This window comes from Plecotus auritus (assembly GCF_963455305.1).
Source record: "Plecotus auritus genome assembly, chromosome: 7".
Classification (NCBI taxonomy): domain Eukaryota; kingdom Metazoa; phylum Chordata; class Mammalia; order Chiroptera; family Vespertilionidae; genus Plecotus; species Plecotus auritus.
The window spans coordinates 26,946,536-26,970,306 of NC_137774.1; the positions used below are offsets into that span (position 1 = coordinate 26,946,536).

At 49.0% G+C, this 23,771-nt stretch overlaps 1 protein-coding gene across 1 annotated transcript; it reads left to right on the forward strand.

Moving 5' to 3' along the window:
- The first annotated feature begins 6,510 nt into the window (after positions 1-6,510).
- On the forward strand, positions 6,511-23,529 carry TRIM25 (tripartite motif containing 25). Its single transcript, XM_080682042.1, has 9 exons — positions 6,511-7,177; positions 12,020-12,115; positions 15,950-16,183; positions 18,933-19,089; positions 19,701-19,760; positions 20,501-20,527; positions 21,495-21,578; positions 21,658-21,756; positions 22,421-23,529. Exons 1-9 carry the CDS (start codon positions 6,584-6,586, stop codon positions 22,951-22,953), a joined length of 1,884 nt encoding a protein of 627 aa, XP_080538168.1. The 5' UTR covers positions 6,511-6,583; the 3' UTR covers positions 22,954-23,529.
- Positions 23,530-23,771: the final 242 nt, after the last annotated feature.

Here is a 23,771-nt window from a genome sequence, read left to right on the forward strand (position 1 = left end):
AAAGACCTTGCAACAAATCAGGGAACGCTTATTCAAGAAAAGTGGCTGAATTTTGGTAAGAACAGCAAGCTGTGGTGTTTTAACTTGCTGTCTTTCATTATTCCAACCCCAGCTCTATGGTAGTATTGAAAACCAATAGTTTGCAAACAACTCCAAGACCTTAGAAAACACTGGGAAACATTGGTTTCTAGGCATTTAAGGAAATCTCTATCTGGTCATTAACCACTCACTAGGCTAACGGAGCAGAGACTCTAGTAGCAATGTATGACAAAGAATACAGATTTCATGGAATTAAGTCAGAAAAGTCTCTAAACAAGTAAAAACAACAAACAGCCACAACAAGAAACCCTGGGAACGGGGGGAATCTGGTGTCCACGGTGCCACATTGTATTATTTTATTTTTTAAATATATTTTATTGATTTTTTTACAGAGAGGAAGAGGAGATAGAGAGTTAGGAACATCGATGAGAGAGAAACATCGATCAGCTGCTTCCTGCATACCTCCTACTGGGGATGTGCCCGCAACCAAGGTACATGCTCTTGACCGGAATTGAACCTGGGACCTTTCAGTCTGCAGGCTGACACTCTATCCACTGAGCCAAACTGGTTAGGGCTATTTTTATATATATATATATATATATATATATATTTTATTTCAGAGAGGAAGGGAGAGGGAGAGAGAGATAGAAACATCAATGATGAGAGAGAATCATTGATCGGCTGCCTCCTGTAAGCCCCACACTGGGGGATTGAGCCCGCAACCCGGGCATGTACCCTGACCAGGAATCAAACGGTGACCTCCTGGTTCATAGGTTGATGCTCAACCACTGAGCCACACCAGCTGGGCCACACTGTATTATTTTAAATATCAGGTTTTGAACAAAAATTTATGATATACATACAGAAACAAAAAAATGACCCATATGAGAAAAAAAAAATCAACAGAAATTGTCCCTGAGGAAGTACAGGTATTGGACTTACACAGACAAAAACTTTAAATCAGCTATTTTAAATATGTTCAAAGAACCTTAGGAAACTATGTCTAAGAAAGTATGAGAATGATGTCTCTCTAAATAGAGAATACAAAGATAGAAATTGTTTTTTTTTAAAGAGCCAAATATAAATTCTGAAGTTGAAGTGTACAGTAACCAAAACAAAACATTCATGAGAGGAACTCAGCAGCAGATTTGAGCAGGCAGAAGAAAGAATCTGGCTAGAGGACAATTGAGATGACCCAGTCTGTGAAACAGAAAGGGGGGAAAAAATAAATAAAAATTAAAAAATAAAGAAAGAAAAATGAACAGAGCCTCAAAGACCTGTGTGACACCAACAAGCATACTAACATCACAGAATTCCTACAGGAGAGGAGAGAGAGAATATTTGAAGAAATAACAAAGGAATAAAAATAGTGAGAAGGCAGTAATGGAGAGAGAAGAACAGAAAAGATGTAAGGCAAAAATATATAGCAAATGGCAGATGTAAATCCTTATCAGTAATTTAATGTAAATGTTCCCATTAAAAGGCAGAAATCGGTAGAATGCATTAAAAACATGATCTGACTATATGCTATCTGTAAGAGCCACACTTTAGATGCACAGCCACAAATAAGTTGGAAATAAAAGGATGGAGCCCTGGCTGGTGTGGCTTGGTTTGTTGGGCCTGGTCCCACACACCAAAAGTTTGCCAGTTTGATTCTGGTCAGGGCACATTCCCAGGTTGAGGACTCCATCCAGTAGGGAGCATGCAGGAGGCAGCCGATACATGTTTTGTTCTCTCTCTCTCTCTCTCTCTCTCTCTCTCTCTCTCTCTCACACACACACACACACACACACACACACACACACACAAGATATCTTGAGAAAATAAAAGGATGGAAAAAGAGATGCCCTGCAAGCAGTAGTCAATAACTAGATAGACCACATTCAGGTAATAAAACAAGTCTTCATAAATTTTAAAAGATTGAATAATACAAAGCATATGCTTTAACCACAGTGGGATGAATTTAGCCTACTAGGTCTTAGTAAATATCTACTGCATGGAATTTGAAAAATATAAAATATGCCCCTCCCAGTAATTTTTACTGTCTAATTAGCCCTTCTAAACATCTGGGAAACAAAAATTCACAAACATTCTTTTTGTTGTTAATCCTCACCCAAGGATATTTTTCCCATTGATTTTTAGAGAGAGTGGAAGGTAAGGGGAGAGACAAAGAGAGAGAAACATCAATGTGAGAGAGACACATCACTTGGTTGCTTCCCCTAGCCGCCTTGACCTGGGCTGGGAATCAAACCTGTAATCGAGGTACATGCGCTTGACCGGAATTGAACCTGCGACCCTTCAGTCCACAGGCCAATGCTCTAACCCAGTGGTCGGCAAACTGCGGCTCGCGAGCCACATGCGGCTCTTTGGACCCTTGAGTGTGGCTCTTCCACAAAATACCACGTGCGGGCGCGCACGTACAGTGCGATTGAAACTTCGTGGCCCATGCGCAGAAGTCGGTTTTCTGCTCTCAAAAGAAATTTCAATCGTTGTACTGTTGATATTTGGCTCTGTTGACTAATGAGTTTGCCGACCACTGCTCTAACCACTGAGAAAAACTGGCCAGGGCCATTTTTTAAACAATACATTATAATGCTTAGAATTTTAGTAAAGAAGATACATTTAAAAAGTCATAACATGCAGAAATAGAGACCAAATGGAATAACGTAACTCACATTTCATCAGCTTTTAACTTTATAATTTTCCTTAGTTTTATAATTTTCCTTGATTTTAATTTTTGCAAAATTATAACCCCTGGGATCTTAAGTGCTTTTTAAAATTAAACAAAATGTGTATATATACACAAAATTAAGACTGTCAGGTAATGCAGAACACTTGTCAAGAAAAATTATGACCGAGTTTAACTTTTCTCAGAGCTTCCTTGGTTTATAGTTGAACAGGTTGATAAAACTCTATGAAGTCTTAGCATTTTTAGCCTCCAGTGCTTGGAATAACCCATATTTTCAGCTTGTGCATCTCTGTTATCTAGTAGGGCTAAAGTTAATGCAACAGATAATCTTCTGTGGACTCCACTTCGTTTTGCATGCTATGCAGGCCAACAAGATATTGCACTGGTTAGTTGGAGTGTTATTCCGTACATCAAAAGGTTGCGAGTTCGATTTCCAGATAGGGCACATACCTAGGTTGCAGGTAAGGTCCCAGGTGAGGACAAGTGAGGGAGGCAACTGATCTCTCTCTCTCTCAAAAAAAAACCCCCACAAAAAACAAAACACAAAAACAAAGCCCACCCAGAACATATCCTCGAGTGACAATTTAAAAAAAAAGGATATTGTTGAGCTTGTTAAATCTGGAGCCATGATGGATGCAGTTTCAATCAACAACTCAACTTCTTTAAGTAGAGCCATTGAGAGCTGAAGACTGGATACTGTCAAATAATTGATATTGGTGCTAAATTCCAGCTGCTCTGGATGTGGTTGTTTATGTAAGATCTGGGGTCTGGAAGCCACCATGGCAGAGCTAATCAGGAAGAGGGAGCTGCGGAGGGGGAGGCTCAGTTAGAGGTAGACTTCGAAGATTTCACGATGCCCTTTCAGAAGAACAGAGAAAGCTCAAGCATTGGAAGCTGCTTTTAAGACATGGCTGTGGGGGCTGGTGGAGCAGGCCATCAGGAAGGACAGGCTAAAACCTGATGGACAAGAGATGTCCAAGTGGAATTTTTTCTTCCCACAAACATTCTGGCATGAGTCAGCAGGCTGCCTCACCCATGAGAGCTAGGTCATAGGGATTTTATGCTGTTTATTTCCTGGAAACTGCTCCATCCCTCCCCTTGAGAGACAGCATTTCGTAGTAGAAAATGCTTGCCTTCTGGAATCAGATAATCTGGATGCCAATATCCATGGTCTCAGGTAAGTTATTTAGTGTCCTTAAGCCTCAGTTTTCTCATCTGTATTGAGATAATTATACCTACCTCAAAGATTTGTGAGAATTAAATGAGCTACCAGGTACATAAATCTTAATTTCCTACACACCTCATCTTCTGTCTTCCTCCTCCCTATGCAAACAACAATCCTATCTAATAAAAGAGTAATATGCAAATTAACCATCACTCTGTTGCACCCACAAGCCACACCCACCAGCCAATCAGGAGTGAGTATGCAAATTACCCAACCAAGATGGCTGCAGCCACGGAGCGAGCAGGAGGCTTGGGTTTCCCTGGCAATGGAGGAAGCCAAGCTTTCCATACACCCTGGCAGGCCCAGGCCTCCACTCAAAGCTACAAAGTTTCAATTATAGAAGATAAATAAATCCCAACAAAAATGGCGGCAGCCACAGAGCTGGAGAGAGCAGGAGGCTTGAGTTGCCCCCGGCGATGGAGGAAGCCAAGCTCCCGTAGCCCTGGCCTGCCTTGGCCTCCACTCAAGGCTACAAAGTTTCAATTGTAGAAGATAAATAAATCCCAACAAAAATGGTTGCGGCCATGGAGCAAGCAGAAGGCTTGGCTCCACTCAAGGCTACAAAGTTTCAATTATAGAAGATAAGTAAATCCCAGGTACCAGGGCCTCCGCTTGGGTTGCCAGGGGGCATGGCCAGCCTGCAAACCACCACAGGCCCCTCGCCCAGGCGACCCCATGCCCCAAGGGACCCCCACCCTGATCCAGGACACCCTTCAGGACAAACCAGCCGGCCCCCACCTGTGCAGCTGGCCTCTATCCTATCTAATAAAAGAGTAATGTGCAAATTGACCATCACTCCAACACACAAGATGGCTGCCCCCATGTGGTCAAAGATCCTGCCCCCATGTGGACACAAGATGGCCACCACAAGATGGCCAGCAAGGAAGGGCAGTTGGGAGGGACCAGGCCTGCAAGGGAGGGCAGTTGGGGGCGATCAAGCCTGCAGGGGAGGGCATTTGTGGGGGGACCAGCCTGGCAGAGGAGGGAAGTTGGGGCGACCGGGCATGCAGGGAAGGGCAGTTGGGGGTGATCAGGCCTGCAGGGGAGGGCAGTTAGGGGCAAAAAGGCTGGCAGGGGAGCAGTTAGGCATCAATCAGGCTGGCAGGGGAGTGGATAGGGGGTGATCAGGCTGGCAGGCAGAAGTGGTTAGGGGCAACCAGGAAGGCAGGCAGGTGAGCAGTTGGGAGCCAGCAGTCCTGGATTGTGAGAGGGATGTCTGACTGCCCGTTTAGGCCCAATCCTACCGGGATCGGGCCTAAACGGGCAGTCGGACATCCCTCGAGGGGTCCCAGATTGGAGAGGGTGCAGGATGGGCTGAGGGACACATGCCTTCCCTTCCCCGCCCACCCCCCCCATGCACGAATTTCGTGCACTGGGCCTCTAGTGTAGTATGAAAAAAGAACAAGTGGGCTCAATGGGCCTGGAGGAATAGATATGGGGGAACTAGGAATCAGAATGTTGAGTAAGCAATCCTGAGCTAGAATCCCAGTCCTATTTTATATAAAATTCATGATCCTCACCTGTAAAATGGATATAAGGACTTCTGTCTTGTAGGGATTAGAAAGTCTAAAAGAGATTATAAGGATTTTAGAAATTAACATATGTGACTTTTCTATCACACAGTATGTGCCCCATAAATGGTATCTATTATTTTAGCAGTAGTCTATGACATTGGCCTTTTTCTTATTTTTGCTGCTCACCCTGTCTCCAATGCGAATTCCAGCTAACTCCTCTTTAAAAACGGTCTTTCTCTTTGCCCCCCATCCCCTCTCTGGAACACTTCTTGCCTCCTGTACACCCACTTTTCCTACTCCCTGGCCAGAGGGGGGAAAACAGAGCTAGAAGAATGGAAATAAATCTAAGCAAACAATTTTGAAAAAAAAAAGTGTTTAAGTTCCAACATTATTGTTATCTGAGTATATGTGAGAGAAAAACCTTTGTTAAACTGGGATGTCTCCAAACCCTAGTAAAGTTGAACTGGAAATTAAAAAAAAAAAAAAAATCATGTTACATCGCGGAGGTATGGAAAGAAAGCACCCCGTTTAAGCAGGAGTGTGTGAATATGCCTTCCGGAATCCAACGACGAAATGCAAAGTGCAGAACCAGGGAAGAGGAAAGAAGGATTAAAAAAAGAAAAAGGAAAAAGGAAAAGGGGCAGTCGTTTAACCGATCCTACAGTTATTTTTTTAAAGTCCTGTGCTGATAAGCCCCCCGCGCTCGCGGAGCGCTAGGGACGTCGCGGGTCCAGGCAGGTTCTCGAAGGAAAGAAGTCGTGCGAGCGCTCTCGTGCAGAAGCCGGACTAGATCTGGGCTGGGCTCCCGCGACCTGGGGTTCTCCACCCGACGCCTCGGTTTCTCTATCCGCGGAGCGGCCGTAAGGATAACCGGAAGCCCCGAGCCCCACCCTCCCCATCGGTCCGCAGCGACCCCGGGCTCGCCCCCTACCCGCCGGGTTCCCGAGTGCCGGCCCCGCCCTCGCGCCCGTTCCCCCGCCCCCGTGCCCCACGTGACTTCTCGAAAGGCCGCGGGCCCGCCTTCTCGCCACTCAGTTTCATTTCCTGGGCTGCCTCGGGGAGATCGTGCAGCAGTACCCGTGCCTGCACGACTCGTCCGGTCCCCCGAGGAGCGCCATGGCGGACCTGTCCCTGGCCGAAGAGCTGACGTGCTCCATCTGCCTGGAGCTCTTCAAGGTGCCGGTCACCACCCCGTGCGGCCACAACTTCTGCGGGTCGTGCCTGGACGAGACGTGGACCGTCCAGGGCGCGCCGTTCCAGTGTCCGCAATGCCGCTCCGCGTACCAGGCGCGGCCGCAGCTCCGCAAGAACACGGTGCTGTGCACGGTGGTGGAGCAGTTCGCGCAGGCCGAGCTGGCCCGCGCCAAGCCGCCCGACGACTGGACGCCGCCCTCCCGCGCCGCGGCCCCCAGCCCCACCGGCCAGGTGGCCTGCGACCACTGCATGAAGGCGGCCGCCATCAAAACGTGCCTCGTGTGCATGGCCTCCTTCTGCCAGGAGCACTTGAGGCCGCACCTCGACAGCCCCGCCTTCCGGGACCACCCGCTGCAGCCGCCGGTCCAGGACCTGTTGCAGCGCAAGTGCCCCCAGCACAACCGGCTCCGCGACTTCTTCTGCCCCGAGCACAGCGAGTGCATCTGCCATATCTGCCTGGTGGAACACAAGACCTGCTCGCCTGTGCCCCTGAGCCAGGCCAGCGCAGACCTGGAGGTAGGGGGTGGCGGCGCGAGGCGCAGAGGGGCAGCCTGGATCTGCTGGGTGATGCAGAGGGCGCCTCCGTGGGCATCTGCGCCTACGCTGGATCACCTGAGTGGGGACACGGGCTTTGCTGAGCCTGAGATCTGGGGCAGAAGACACAGGTGATGTTGCTTGCCTTAAGCCTAGTTAGTACTTGTCTGATGGTGTTAATAGAAGGTTTTGAACCCTCAAATATGAACCCGGGAGGTTACCTCTGTTCCCTCATTAAATCCTGGCAACACCCAGGAGGTGGGTATAATTAGTTCCATTTTTCAGTAGAGGAGATGGAGTTCCACAGAAGTTAATTTAGCCTGAGTAACACAGTAAGTGGCCAACCAACAGTTTGCCGGTTCTCCTCAGGTACCAGCCTCATAACCAAGTCTACAGAGTCCAGGGCATGGGACTCCCGTGGAGGGTTGAGGTCATATGAGCAAGAGTCACTGAAGAGCTGGAGTGTTCCAGTGACTAGGGAGGATCCCTGCGAGTGGGAGGGCTTGGATAGGACAAGACCGACCTGCGGGAGAGCCAGCGCTCTTGCACCATAGTACCCTCCATTCTGGCTGTGTGACTGTGAGACAGGATTTGGCCCTGGGGCCTGAGTCCTCAGTAAAGTGAGGAGGTGGGACCAGGTTGACTTCTAAGGGGTTTTCCAGGTTTGTGATGATTTTAGAGGCTTCGGGGGCCAGAACCTCCGCCTGTGTCAGAGGAAGAAAAAGTGTAACCAAACCACCTTTTGTTATATCAGTCTAAGCTCCCAAGCGTGCCTTCATGTCCTTTCATTCTCCCAGCACTGTCACGGAGAACAGGGACTGTCTTCGTGTTGTCAAAGCAGACCTGAGCCTTGGGGAGGTTTGTAGAGGCACCAGGACCTGGGTGCAGGCCTCGCTTTTCTCTGGCCACAGCCCCTCCCCCACCCGTCCTGCTCCTCCCAATCTGAGCTGGGTTCTCAGAAGACAGACCTCCAGGCCTTGTGGGGGGAGTTGACCTTTGAGGTGCAACCATCTGAGGCCCAGCCACCTGGGTCTTCTCTGTTCGTCATAGGAGCCTGCTCTGCCCTTATCAGCTGTGGTTTAGGGCAAGTCACTGCAGTTCTCTGTACAATGGGATTGGTAGCATTCCCATGGCTGGGAGGCTGCAGAGAGAAGAGCTGTGTGGGAACTGCTTTGTGGGCCAGGTGGGAGTGGCTGTTGACAGGGCTCCAGGCAGAGCTGGATGTTGAGACCTGGGTTTGAATGCTGGCTGCTTCCTAGCTGGGAAACGGTAAAAGGGGATAATGATAGTACTCATCTCAGAAGGTTATCGGGAGGATTAAATGAAGTGGCCTATAAGTAGTGTGTTACAGTGAATGCTCATTTCTGTTACTCCACCCAGCGGGGAGGAGAGCTTGCTGGGCAGAGTGTCAGGTTGCCCAGATCTGTGCCTCGGGAGGGTGCCTGGGCCTGCCCCTGAAGACGGGCATCCCGGCTCCTCCTGCCCAACCGCCCTTCTGGAAGTTCTTGTCCCTGGAGGCAGAAGGCAAGTAGGGGCAGGAGGGCCCTTCTTAGCCTGCCCCCGACCCACTGCTCTCTCAGCCTCCAGGGCCCAGAGCTGGAGTCTGCACCCAGTTTATTTGTATGCCATACACGTTTTGATTTTTTTTAAAAAATATATTTATATTGATTTTTAGAGAGAGGAAGGGAGAGGGATAGAGAGATAGAAACATCAATGAGAGGAACGTCATCGATTGGCTGCCTCTGACAGGCACCCCTACTGGGGATCAAACCCGCAACTGGAGCATGTGTCCTGACAGGGAATCAAACTGGCAACCTCTTGGTTCCTGGGTCAATGCTCAACTGCTGAACCACACAGCTGGGCACGTTTTGCTTTTTTTTTTTTTTTTTTTAAATATTTTTATTGATTTCAGAGAGGAAGGGAGAGAAAGAAAGAGGTAGAAACATCAATGATGAGAGAGAATCATTGATTGGCTGCCTCCTGTACACCCCCTACTGGGGATTGAGCCCACAACCCAAGCACATGCCCTTGACTGGAATTGAACCGGGGACCCTTCAGTCCGAAGGCTGTGGCTCTATCCACTGAGCCAAACCAGTTAGGGCACAGTTTGCTTTATTTTTAAAAAAATATATATTGTTTTGTGGTTTGTTTTTTTAAATATTTTATTGATTTTTTACAGAGAGGAAGGGAGAGGGATAGAGAGTTAGAAACATCGATGAGAGAGAAACATCGGTCAGCTGCCTCCTGCACACCTCCTACTGGGGATGTGCCCGCAACCAAGGTACATGCCCTTGACCGGAATCGAACCTCAGGCTCTACAGTCCGCAGGTCGACGCTCTATCCACTGAGCCAGACCTGTTAGCGCACGGTTTGCTTTTTGATTCTTGTAATAGGCCTGTCCCCACCTCCTCCACCCTTCCCCATTGTCCTGGGTGAGTCCTTTAACCACTCCTTTTCCAGCCCTGCTGCGCTGCTCACTGCTGGTGGCGGAGCCAGCCCTAGTAGGGCAGTGCCGCAGCCTTGGGCAGCTGGCTTGTCTCCATCACTCAAGCGAGGCAGAATCAGGACTCTGGTACCTCCCACGTGGAGGACCAAGTCCCCAGGCTGTGAAGGGATCCTTAGAATTTCCTTGAATTAGGGAATTGTTGTGGCTATTGAAGTCCTTGGACCGGCTTTCCTTTTGTCTGGAGCGGCCCCTTTCCACCATCAGGGGACTGTTAAGTCTGTTTGATTAATGGTGGATAAAACCTTTCAAAACATAGGGTTTGGGAGTTCACTACTAAGAGTGGCTCTGGCTCTCAGAGGCAAAACAGTTGGAGGCTCCTCCCCCCGCGTCTAGAGGTTTCTGTCAGCTCTGAGACCTGCTAGGCGTGGCCTTCGGGGGCCTGGCCTTCAGCCTTTGGCCCAGTTTGCCTTGGCCACTCTGAGAGGCCAGCTCAAAGGGCATTGTCACAGAGGTCGAGTCTGAAACATCATTAGTGACTTGGGCTTTCGGGGTCGAGTTAGTGTGGCTTTGGACTCTGCTTCTGTTTTTTCATTCAAGGTCAGGGTCAAACCTGAATAGCTCTAGTGGAGTGGGAGAGGCAGGAAAGAGGAAGGGAGGGTCAGAGTATGTTGAACCAGCTAATTAGGGGAAGTAAAGTGTTTTTTCCCCCCTAGAAATTCTGTGTGCTCAGTTTGGACGCATGTCTGTAATTGTAACACTAGGATCTTGTAACACCAGTTAATAGCGACGTAACGTCAGTAAACCACCTAATTACTCTGTGCTTCAGTGGCCTCCTCTGTAGAGGGCAGGTAACGGTTTTGCCCTTAGCTTCAAAATAAGCAAAGCAGCAGTGGTGGGCAAACTTTTTGACTCGAGGGCCACAATGGGTTCTTAAACTGGACCAGAGGGCCGGAACAAAAGCATGGATGGAGTGTTTGTGTGAACTAATATAAATTCAAAGTAAAGGAGCGGAGGGGAGAGCAAGAGAACCTGATAGAACAGCCGGATCCGGCCCGCGGGCCGTAGTTTGCCCAAGGCTGCACTAGAGCAACGCCTGGCTTGCAGCAGGCACATAATAAACACTACCTGTGATTATGACGGTGGTGGTGGCTATTTTCCTCCCCATTTCTATGCCCCAACATTGCACCTGAGCAGGGAGGTAGGGACCAAGATATTATGAAAATTGATAGAAATAGTAAGAGGCCTTGGATGATATTATCTTCCTTTGTGTGTAATTTATCTTTGTTTCTGCAGGTGGCTAGGGGCCTAGCAATTCTGAATCACCTTAATTCAGTTTCAGGGACTGAGCTGGCAATGGGCTGGTCCAGTGGTCGGCAAACTCATTAGTTAACAGAGCCAAATATCAACAGTACAACGATTGAAATTTCTTTTGAGAGCCAAATTTTTTAAACTTCTACTAACGCCACTTCTTCAAAATAGACTCGCCTAGGCCGTGCTATTTTGTGGAAGAGCCACACTCAAGGGGCCAAAGAGCCACATGTGGCTCGCGAGCCGCAGTTTGCTGACCACGGGACTGGTCTATTGCTGGTTTATTCTTTATTCTTAGGGTGTGGCCCTTGGAGGTCCCTGCCTGTGAGGCTTACCAAGTGAGCTCTGGACTCTGATTTTGTCCCCCTCCCTCCCTGAGCTGACAGAGGCCCTCCCAGCTGTCTTCTGGAATTGGCAGGTGGCTCTGGGAGAACAACTCCAGATGCCAGGCTTATCTCTGGGTTTTTTTTCTCCTGGATCTTAGCTCTGTAACCCTTCCCTGTCTGCTTTTCTGGTTGCTTGCAGTGGGGAGGGTTGCTTTGAATGACCTCATCTGCCATTACTGAAGCAGCTGTCCCAGCTTGTTCTGTCACCTCTATGAGCTTAACCGCCTTGCAGTCTTCCTTGCTGTAGTTTCATCACCTGCAGAATGGGTGCTGGTGAAAAAGCTCATTATCATCCAAGCTGACATGTAGTTTATACCTCACTAGGTGGGCTGAGGACTTCTGTTGTTTCTGGGTTGTTCACGTTACTCCCACTAGCCCTGCGAGGTGGGAACAGTTGTATCTCATTAGTGGCCAAGGAGACTGAGGTGAGAGGCAATTGAATAGCTGGGAACTGGGACTGGAACCCTGGTCTGTCTGGCTCCAAATCTTGTATTTACAGCACTGTCTCCCTAAAAGGATGAAGGGAGGTAGTAAATATGAGAATGTTTAAAAAAGCTACAAGCAGGCAAGACTTGGGGTGGCGGAAACACCACCTGTGGGATAGGCTCAGGGGATGGTTCGGTGTTGGGTGCTGGTGGGGGCTGGGCCCAGGTGTTCTCTCACCCTGTTTTGTTTTCTCCACAGGCCAAGCTGAAGTATAAACTGACAGTCATGTACGGTCAGATCAACGGTGCAGTGAGAGCGCTGGAGGATGTGAGAGCCAGGCAGAAGGATGTGCGGGTGAGTGACAGGGCTCTCCACCACCAGCCCTGGCCCTGGGCCTCCCTCCGCCTCCAGGCAGGACAGGCTCAGCTGTGATCTCCACGAGGCTCATGGTGGGTTCATTCACAGTGTCAGAATTAAACGTCAACCTTGTAAAACATGCCAGAAGCTCTATGTCCAGGAGAGAGCCTTCATAGACCCAAACAGAAGACTAGCTACAAGCCCAACGTTGGGGGAATCATTAAAAATTAGTGTTGAGCCCTGACCAGTGTTCTAAGTGGTTAGAGCATCAGCCCACACACCGAAGGGTTGTTGGTTTGATTCCTGGTCAAAGGCACATACGTGGGTTGCTGCTTTGATCCCTGGTCCGATTGGGGCATGTGCGGGAGGCAACCAATTGATGTGTTTCTCTCACACTGATACTAGGGTGAGGATTAACAACAATAATAATAATAAAAATTAGTGTTGAAAACTAGTAATATAGACAGTGATTATGATTTATTTAATTTTTTGTTAATCCTCAACAGAGGATATTTTTTCTATTGATTTTCAGAGAGAGTGAAAAGGAGGGAGGGAAAGGGAAAAAGACAGAGGAGAGAGAAACATCGATTGGTTGCCTCCTGAACGCGCCCCAACCGGGGCCAGGGATGGAACCTGCAAGCCTGGTATGTGCCCTTGACTGGAAATCGAACCCATGTCCCGTTTGTGCGTGGGCAGATGCTCTAACCACTGAGAAATGCTGGCCAAGGCGGGATTATGATTTTAGTGGGAGAAAAACAGGGAGCAAAAAGTGTATGCCCACTGGCGTTGATCTCTTTGTAAGAAGGGGGTGCATTTGTTTTCCAGGACTAGTGTCACAAATTGCTGCAGACTTAGCTTACAGCTACAGAAATGTGTCCTCGAAGTTCTGGAAGCTGAAAGTCCCAAATCAATGAGTCAGCAGGGCCTCACCCCCTCTGGAGGCTCTGGGAAGGGCCCTTTCTTGCCTCTTCAGCTTTTGGTAGCTCAGGCACTCCTAGGCTGGTTGCTGCATCACCAATCTCTGCCTCTGTCTTCACATGGCCTCTTCCTCCCTTGGTGACTTCTCTTCATTCTCTAACGAGGACATTTGTCATTGGATTTAGGACCCACCTGGCTAAACCAGGATGATCTCCTCTCAAGAGTCCTACTTTAATTACATCTGTAAAGAATTTTTTTAAAGTAAGAAGTATAGGAAAAGGATAGTTGTGCAAGTGTTGGAGTGATAGAATCAGGAATAATTTTTTCCCCTTCTAGTTTCCACAATTTTTATAAGGCTGCATTGCGTTTATGTCAAAAGAAGATTTGATTTTTATTTATTTATTTATTTATTTTATTCTTATTTTTTAAAAATATATTTTTATGGATTTCAGAGAGGAAGGGAGAGGGAGAGAGAGAAAAACATCAATGATGAGAGATAACCACCGATTGCCTGCCTCCTGCATGCTCCCTCCTGGGGACTGAGCCCGCAACCTGAGACCCTGCAGTCCACAGGCCGACGCTCTATCCACTGAGCCAAACCAGCCAGGGCGAAGATTTCATTGTTAAATACCCTGACCCAGAGCTGCAGCATCCAGTGTTACTGTGGCAGCTGTGGTTTAAGGAGACAAGGCCTGGGTAAGAATATCAGCTCTGGCCGAAACCGGTTTGGCTCAGTGGATAGAGCGTCAGCCTGCGGACTGAAGGGTCCCGGGTTCGATTCCGGTCAAGGGCATGTACCTTGGTTGCGGGCACGTACCTTGGTTGCGGGCACATCCCCAGTGGGAGGTGTGCAGGAGGCAGCTGATCGATGTTTCTCTCTCATCGATGTTTCTAACTCTCTATCCCTCTCCCTTCCTCTCTGTAAAAAATCAATAAAATATATTAAAAAAAAAATAAAAAGAATATCAGCTCTGTTACATATTAGCCTGTCATACGTTGGTCCAGTTGGCAGATCCGTGAGCCTTCGTTTTCCCATCTGCATAATGGAACCATGACTTTCTGAAGGTGGGTGTGAGGCTTAGGTGAAAGGAAGCACATGAAAGAACCTGTATGGGTTTTGGGGGGCGGGCAGGCTAAACTGCTGTAACAAAGATACCCCCAAAATTCAGAGGCTTAAATAAGAGAAGTTTATTTTGCTCACTGGGATAGTTCAAGGCTGGACACGAGCCACCCAGACTAGTGGGTGTCTCTGCTCCACGTGATCATTCAGGGACTCATGGTCTTTCCTTCATATTGCGTCACAGCTCCTTAGGGTGTTTTCCACATCTGTTTGGTGGAAGCTGAGTCACCATTCCATCTCTCTTCTAGCCTGCTAGAAGGGCAACAGTAAGAAGAGTGATGCGTATATCACTTCTGCTCATACCAAATTAGGAGCAGCTTAGTCACATGACCAAGCCTCACCACAGGGAGGCTGGAAAATGTAGTTTGTGGCTTCGCAGCCATGTACCCACCTGAGACTCCAGGGGTGCTCTCTTACTGAGACTGAGCACTGGGGGCCATTCGCAGTCACATTGGAGATGGCAGGGTAAGGGGTTGGGTAAAGAAATAACTGAATTTCAGTCTCCCTGTATATTGCCCCTCTCGTGTACATTTCTGTTTTCATGTTGAGTCTGAGCTAGAGCACTGCTGAGCCATAGAAATACAACGTGAGCCTTATCTGTAACGCAGGTTAATTTTAACATCGCAAGAAATTAATTTTGATAATACATTTTATTTAACTTAGAACATCCAAAAAGTGATTATTTCAACACAGTCAGTGAAGTGTATTAATGAGATATTTTGCAGTCCATTTTTTGTACTCAGTCTTTGAAAGCCTATGTGCATTTCACACTCACAGCACATCTTAATTGGGGCGAGGCACGTTTCAAGTGCTTTGTAGCCACACCCAGCAAGTGGCTGTGGAATTGGGCAGTCAGTTCCTGAGGGTGATACTCTCTAGAAATTTTCTAGAGCAGCTTCATACCCTCTCTCTCTCTCTTTTTTTTTTTTTATATATATTTTATTGATTTTTTACAGAGAGGAAGAGAGAGGGATAGAAAGTTAGAAACATCGATGAGAGAGAGACATCGATCAGCTGCCTCCTGCACGCCCCCTACTGGGGATGTGCCGCAACCCAGGTACATGCCCTTGACCGGAATTGAACCTGGGACCCTTCAGTCCGCAGGCCTACGCTCTATCCACTGAGCCAAACCTGTTAGGGCTTCATACCCTCTCTTTAAAAAAGAAAAATTACCCACGAGCTGCTTCCCAGCTTAAGAAAGAAAAATGTCACCAATGCAGCTGAAGCCCTCACTCTACGCCCCTCCCTTTTTATATCCCCCTTCCTCTCTTCCGGAAGTAACCACTATCCTGAATTTATTTCCGTGGATTTCTTTATACTGCTTTATGTTTGTGTGCCTCCCTTTGGCAATAAATGCTACCGTCCTGTTTGTATCTAAGCTTTCTGTAAAGAGCATCAGTACTGTGTGTCTTTTTCTACAAGTTGTTTTTCCCTCATGAAATTTATCGAGTTTATGAAATGCATCGCCCCAGTTCATTAATTCTCATTGCTGTTTAATCTTCCATCCAAAGTACATGCAGCCTGTATATTCAGTCTCCTCTTGCCAGGGTTCTGCTAATTCAAACAATGTTGCTTGTGAGTGTTCTCGTGTGCATCTGTGGGGATTTCTCTGGAGTATATTCTTTGAGTCATTTGTTGGGTCACAGGGTCCGAGCGACTTTGAATGCACTAGAAGTTGCCAAACTGCTCTCCAAAGTGGCCATACCCCTGTGTGCACCATGTTTCACCAATGCTTGGTCCCACGGGCTTAGCTTTGTCAGCCTGATGGATGTCTTCTTGTCTTGGCTTCTTAGGAGGCTGCGCAAAAGAAGACAGAACAGCTTAGACAAGAATACTTGGAAATGAAGGCGCTCATTGATGCCTCCGAGGCCAGCTCCACGCGGAAAATAAAGGAAGAGGAGAAGAGGGTCAGCAGCAAGTTCGACAATATTTACCAGATCCTCCTCAAGAAGAAGACGGAGATCCAGACCGTAAAGGAGGAGATTGAAGCTGCCCTGACCAAGGGGGGCGAGTTTGAGTTTCTGGAGGTGGGTCTTGATGAGGACATTGTTGCACACTCTTCCTGCCCAGCATGACGACGTTGATTATAGGGGCCACGGGGCCTCAAGGAGTGGGGTCTGTATGAGGTCATTGAAAGCATCCCTGGCACACAGGGTGTATTCATTTTAGATGCTGTGTGACAACTCACCACAAGCACAGTGGCTTAGATCTTACACTGACTGTGTCACACTTTCTGTGGCTCAGGAGGCTGGGCGTGGCTCAGGGGGGTGTCTTCTGAGGGTCTCTCACAGGCTGCGCTCTGAGTGTTGGCGGGGCCGCGTTCCTTTGGGAGCTTCCTTGGTGGTTGGTAGATCCAGCTCCTTAGGGTGCAGGACCAAGGTCCCCGCTTTCTTGCTGGCTGTGCACTCTCAGTTCCTGGAGGCTGCCGCAGTTCCTTGCCACATGGCCCTCTCCCAACTTGGCAGCTTACTTCAAAGCTAATGGGAAATTCTCCCTCTAGGAAGGCCCAGTCCCCCTTTTCAGGCCTTTTATCTGATTAAGTCTGGCCCATCCAGGAGACTCATCTTTTTGATGAACTCAGAATCAATAGATTTGGGCCCTGGCTGGTGTGGCTTACTTGGTTGAACATTGTCCCATGCACCAAAAGGTTGCTAGTTCGATTCCTAGTCAGGGTACAAACCCGGGTTGCCAGCTCGATCCCCAGTAAGTGGTGGTGGTGGTGGGGGGGGGCATGCAGGAGGCAGCTGATCAATGTTTCTCTCTCTCCCTCTCCTTTCCACTCTCTAAAATCAATAAAAAACATACTTTAAAAAATCAACAGATTTGGGATCTTAATTACCTCTGAAAAATTTCTTCACATTTACTGTCCTGCTTGTTCTCAAGGGAGGGGATTATATAGGATGTGTAACCTTGGGAAGGGGTGAGACTCTTAGGGGCTGTCTTAGGATATTGCCTACTGCATGCACCTCGCTCTCTTCCCTAATCCCTCCTCCACACGGTCCCTAGAAGTGTCTCTCTCTTTTTTTTTTTAAAGATATATTTTTTTAAATATATTTTATTGATTTTTTACAGAGAGGAAGGGAGAGGGATAGAGAGCCAGAAACATCGATGAGAGAGAAACACCGATCAGCTGCCTCCTGCACACCCCCCACTGGGGATGTGCCCGCAACCAAGGTACATGCCCTTGACCGGAATCGAACCTGGGACCCTTGAGTCCGCAGGCCGATGCTCTATCCACTGAGCCAAACTGGTTAGGGCTCTTTTTTTTATTAATATATTTTTATTGATTTCAGAGAGGAAAGGAGAGGAAGAGAGAGAAACATCAGTGATGAGAGAGAATTACTAATAGCCTGCCTCCTGCACGCCCCACACTGGGGATTAAATCTGCAGCCGTGCGTGTGTCCTGACTGGGAATCCAATCGTGACTTCCTGGTTTATAGGTCGACACTCAACCTCTGAGCCATGGCGGCCAGGCTGGAAGTGTCCTTATAAAGCACAGAGCCCTCCGCCCTTTCTGACTTCATGTTCCGTAGCACGGCCCCCAGGCCCTTGATGACCAGGCCCTGCCTTTGCCAGCAGCCTCATGTCTTGCTGCTCACCCCCAGCCCATGCTTCGTGCTGTGACCACAGAGAGCACTCCCCATTCCTCCTGGCACTGGATCGTGTCCCAGGGTCACCAGCTTCCTCTGTCCTTCCTGGATCCTATTGTTTGCCATTACTGACAATCCGGAGCATGCCCCCCACCTCTGCTAAAGCTCTCGATGTTGTGCTAGATGTGCTTGCTTTCCTGTCTGTTTAGGCCAGCCTTGGGCAAACTACGGCCCGCGGGCCGGATCCGGCTGTTCTATCCGGTTCTCTTGCTCTCCCCTCCGCTCCTTTACTTTGAATTTATATTAGTTCACACAAACACTCCATCCATGCTTTTGTTCCAGCCCTCCGGTCCAGTTTAAGAACCCATTGTGGCCCTCGAGTCAAAAAGTTTGCCCACCCCTGGTTTAGGCTGTCAGCTCTGTTCAGTGTGGCCCATCCTTTGTGGCCACCTTTCTTCTTCCTGGCATGTTCAGCCCTTGCAGAATGCCTGGCATGCAGTGGGTGTTCTGGTGAGCCCATTGATTGGGTGATGTGCTCTGACCCCTCCAAGGCCCAGATTCCTTGTTCAGGTCCGGGGGAGGGTACAGGAGTGACTGGAGGGTGTTAGTTTCTCCTCATTCCGGTGTGTTGGAGTAGCTGTCTCGAGCTCTCTGAGAAGGGTTCTGAATCTACATTTGGGCTTCTTGATACCCTGTGACCTGACTCTTGTCTCAGAGTTTGGGACAGTCCGGAAGACCCTTTTCATCAGATGTGCCCTCGCTGAGTTCTGCACCTTGAGACCTCCCTGTCCATCCCAGAACCTGTGTTCACAGCTGGTCCTGAGTCTCCCATGCTGCTGGAGGAGTGGAGGGAGCATTTTCCATGGTGGTCAGGGGACCTGGGTCCCAGCTTTGTCCCTGCCACTAATTGGCAGAGTTCCTGGCAGGTCACTTGTCATTTCTAGACTTCAGTTTCCCCATCTAACGGGAGCAACCTCTGAGGGTCCTTCCAGTTCCAGATCACTGTCTTAAAAGTGGCACTTTAACGCCCAGCGACCTCAGGCCTATAACTGGGAAGGCTGATGGGACTTCCCACCTGCGGGGTGGGTGGGGGTGGGCGCAGAGCAGCTCTCCCCGGAGTTCTGGCGGCTGAGCCCAGGGCCTGGCCTCCTGGAGCCACCTGCGCTGACCCCCTGGCTTGTTCCAGAAAGCGGCAAAACTGCAGGCTGTCTCAACGAAGCCAGTCTACGTCCCCAAGGTGGAGCTGAATCACGAGCTGATAAAGGGCGTCTACCAGAGCACCGTGGACCTCAAAAATGAGCTGAAGCGGTGCCTCAGGAAGCCTGAGGAGCCCATGACCTCAGGTAACCATCAGCACCCCCCCACCCCCCCCACGGAGCCCCACTGAGACCCCTGAATCTGGATGGGTCCCCTCAGCATTTTGGGGTACAAGAGAGAGCCTTGATCCCGAGCATTGGGACTTAGTTTCAGGGGGCCTGCCACGAAGACTCCCAGTACCTCCTCATGGAGGGCTTGGTCCCATGGAGGAGCATAATCCGTGGATGAATTAGCCCCCCTGCTACCTCCGTGGTGCCTGGTCTGGGGAGAGGGAGGAGCGGAAACCCAGAGGGAAGGAGCTCCAGGCACCTCTGTGTCCTCACTATGAGCAAGGGCCTCCTCCCGCTGTGCGCTGGAAGACGCTGAAGCTCAGAGAGGGTGCAGAGGGCACAGAGCTGGGTGCTGGTGGAAAAAGACTTGACCCCAGCTACATTTTAAGCCAGAGAAAAGAGGGAACGCCCCAGACTGGTCCTCCTATGACCTGTCTTCTAGCTCTTGTAAAGGATGGAAGGCGAGAGTGGATGGGATGTGGGGGTGGCTGTCTTTGTAAACCCGCTACCGCCCGCCTGTGGCAAAGCTGGCTCCTGGGGTGTTTTGGAGGAGCCCCCATAAATGAGCACCTTCTTTGTTGGCACAGGGGAGCCTGCAGAGCAAGCCACGGCGCCAAAACCCACACGCCCTGTGAAGAAGGTCCCGAGTAAGTAACCCCACGTCCCTGTGGCAACAGCATGGGTGTGGCTGGCGGGGCTGGCTGAGACAGTCACAGGTGTCGCTGCTCCTTGCAAATGGGCACAGCCCCTCATAAATCACTGCAGCGCCTGAGTGCTGGAAGGGGCTGTGTTTGCCATCTGACCTGTGAGCATTAGATATTCGAGCTGCCTGGAGTAGGAGCTCTGGAGCGGGGCCCGAGAATGTGCATTTCCTAGGGCTCCCAGTGATGCTGATGCTGCTGGTTGGGCCAACACTTGGAGAACCGCTGTTTTTGCTAAGTCAGTTTCCATAGGCACACGCTCCAGGTAGTTCTTAAGGACTATTGTGGTACTTGGCCAGCACATTGTTTTTGTTGACTCTATTTTTGCTTTTTGCATTTTTCCTTTTATGGAGGTACAATTTACGTCCAGTAAAATGCACAGATCTTAAATACAGTTAGATAAATGTTGACCATTGAATTCATGTGTGGTACTCTTACCCACATCAAGATAAAGTATTTCCATTACCCCAGAAAATTCCATCATGCTCTTTAAGCATCAGTCCCTCCCCCACACCAATAACCATGGAGTTATTTGCCTGTTGACCCCTTATCTTTGTCAAGTTAAAACATCCTAGCTTTATCGGGATGGGTCACATTCATGCAAATGAATGTTAGTATGGCCTTTTGAAAGTGTCATTGTGTTGTGCTTTACAATGTCTTAATTCTGGAATATTTTTTTTTTCCAGAAGAAGAAAAGAAACCCAAGAAAGTTCGTAAGTTATGCGTTTCTGCTCTGTTTCTTTCTTTTCTTTTCTTTTTTTTTTTAATAAACTTTATAAACCGAAACACAAGGGGTTCAGTCTTTTTTTTTTTTAAAATATATTTTATTGCTTTTTTACAGAGAGGAAGAGAGAGGGATAGAGAGTTAGAAACATCGATGAGAGAGAAACATCGATCAGCTGCCTCCTGCACACCCCCTACTGGGGATGTGCCCACAACCAAGGTACATGCCCTTGACCGGAATCGAACCTGGGACCCTTCAGTCCACAGGCCAACGCTCTATCCACTGAGCCAAACCGGTTAGGGTTCTGTTTGTTTCTTGAGACTGGCTGAGCGCAGTGCTAAATGCTGACCTGTCTCATCAGGATTCTGTGATGGGGCCTCAGTTCTAGGGTTATATTCTGTAATAGCAGGTTGGAGGTGAGGACAAGTGTAATGAAGAGGTTCACATACTGTTCTCAGGTTGGAGGTGAGGACAAGTGAGCGTAGCCCTGTCTGGACTCACTGTGTTGCCCTGGCTGTCCAGGTGTGCATCTGTACAAGTGACTTTTTTATAAAAAAAAAAATATAAACCTTTATTGTTGAAAGTATTACATATGTCCCTTTTCTTCCCCCATCGCCCTCTCCCCTCTCCCCCAAGCCTTCACCATTTTTTAAGTTTTTAAAAAAATGTATTTTTATTGACTTCAGAGAGGAAGGGAGAGAGAGAGAGAAACATCAATGATGAAAGAGAATCATCAATCAGTTACCTCTTGCACGCCCCCCACTCGGGATTGAGCCTGCAACCCGGGCATGTGCCCTGACCGGGAATCGAACTGCAGTTCATAGGTGGACACTCAGCCATTGGGCCACACTGGCTGGGCAGAAGTGACTCTTGAAAATCAGCTTAGAAGGGAGTAGAGGCCATCAGGTCACTCTGTGTCATGTCCCCAACGTATGTTCCTCCTTCCTCATCCCCAGCCGCTGCTGCTGTCTCACCCAGCAAGCTTCCTACCTTTGAGTCCTCGGAGCAGTTAGTGGATTTAAAACAAGCTGGCTTGGAGGGTGAGTTATTGTGGACAAGGGGCAGTGGGAGGTCTACTCTGAATTTGTTCTGAAAATGGCTCTTTGTTACCTCACCCAGCTGCAGCCAAACCCACCACCGTGCAGCCAAACTCGGTGTCTCTCAAGGCCAAGGTGCTGGAGAACTTCTTAGCCAAGTCCAGACCTGAGCTCCTGGCGTGTGAGTAGCATCTGCAGGCAGTGGCTGTTGCCGAAACCCCACTGGTTCTGCTGCCAGCTCTCTCCTCTGGTTTTCCTTTTGACTCTCTGCCATTCCAAAGCCTTGCCACATGCCATAACTTCTCCCTCTCCTGCCAAACTTCTGCGTCACAGAGAAGAGAGGCGCTCAGAAGGGGCCTCCCTCATCTTCTCATTGCCAACTCACTTGACTCCATACCCTCTCCTTTCTCTGTTCACTTCCTCAAGGCCGGTTCCTCGGCCAGGACTCTGGATCTTACCCCTCTTGCTCTCTCTGGAACTTTGTGTTCTCAGTTAGGCCTCAGTAATGAATGGATGGATGGATGAGTGGATGGATGGAAGGATGGATGGACTGATGGATGGATGGACAGATGGATAAATGGATGCATGGATGGATGTGTGGCTATATGGATGAGTGGATGAATAGGTGGATAGATGGATGCATGGAAGGAGGAGGGACGGACAGATGGATAGATGGATGGGTGGGTGCATGGATGGATACAATAGTAAATGGATGGATAGATGGGTAGATGGATGGATGGGGGAATGGATAAAACAAATGAATAATACTACCAGTTGAGAAAAGGTTTAAAAGTGAGAGCGCCTGGGCTCCTTGTAATTGCTTGCTTGGGGTGATGCTTTTGTAGATGCTGTTAAGGTCATCCTGGACTACAACACTGCCTACAGCAAGGTGGCTCTGTCGGAGAACTACACTGTGGCCTCTGTGGCCGAAACACACCAGAGCTACCGGCCACATCCCCAGAGGTTCACATACTGTTCTCAGGTGCTGGGCCTGCACTGCTACAAGAAAGGGATCCACTACTGGGAGGTGGAGCTGCAGAAGAACAACTTCTGCGGGATGGGCATCTGCTATGGCAGCATGGCGCGGCAGGGCCCTGAGAGCCGGCTCGGCCGCAACAGCGCCTCCTGGTGCGTGGAGTGGTTCAACACCAAGATCTCTGCCTGGCACAATAATGTGGAGAAAATCCTGCCCACCACCAAGGCCACGCGGGTTGGTGTGCTTCTCAACTGCGACCACGGCTTCGTCATTTTCTTTGCTGTTGCTCCCGACAAGATCCACTTGATGTATAAGTACAAGGAGGACTTTACTGAAGCTCTGTACCCGGCCTTCTGGGTGTTCTCTGCAGGTGCCACGCTCTCCATCTGCTCCGCCAAGTAGGCAGGCCCTGGACACTCGGGCCGACTGCCCGGGGAGTGCCCAGGACTCTAGTGAAAAGGCTGCAGGGTTGACTCTCGGAGATTTTCCCTGACAGTCCCCAGGATGGGAGGGGAGTTGATGGGAGGTAAGAGGGTGGGGAGATGGGATAAGGGAGGAATTTGGCCAGGGAAAGGTGTGGGGGTGATTGTCTTGTGGGCAAGGAAGCGTTTCTACGTCCTGTTGCCCCTCAAGGCAGGCTTGCCCCCTCCCCTGGTTCTGGTAGATCCCCAGGGTGCTGGGTGGCTGGACAGGGCTTTGGGGTTAAAGTCATTAGAGCCCCTTTCTTTGTGGAGAACATCTCAGGCCACTGCAGTCCTTTCTTGGGCCCCTTGGTGGATGCCCCTATGCTGTCTTCTGATCTTGGTGTTTTGATTACTCTCTTTAGGGCCACTCAACTCTATAGAGCAGCGACTTTCAACCTTTTTCATCTCATGGCACATAAGCTAATTGCTAAAACTCTGCGGCACACCAAAAAATATATTTTTTGCCAATCTGATAAAAGAAAAGATATAATTTTGATTCATTCACACGGAACAGTTACTGTTGTGTTGGCTGTTGTCATTTTTTTAAATTTGACAATCTAAGGGAAAAGAGGTCCGTGCTCCTGACTAAATAGTCAGGTATTGCAATGTTTTAAAAATTCCTGTGGCACACCAGTGTGCTGCAGCACACCTGTTGAAAATCGCTGCAGTAGATTGGAAAAAAAATTCCAAGTCTTTGAATTGCAGTATTATTCACCCTCCCTTCCCGCCAGTACCCACATGTGAGGACTGGGGGTG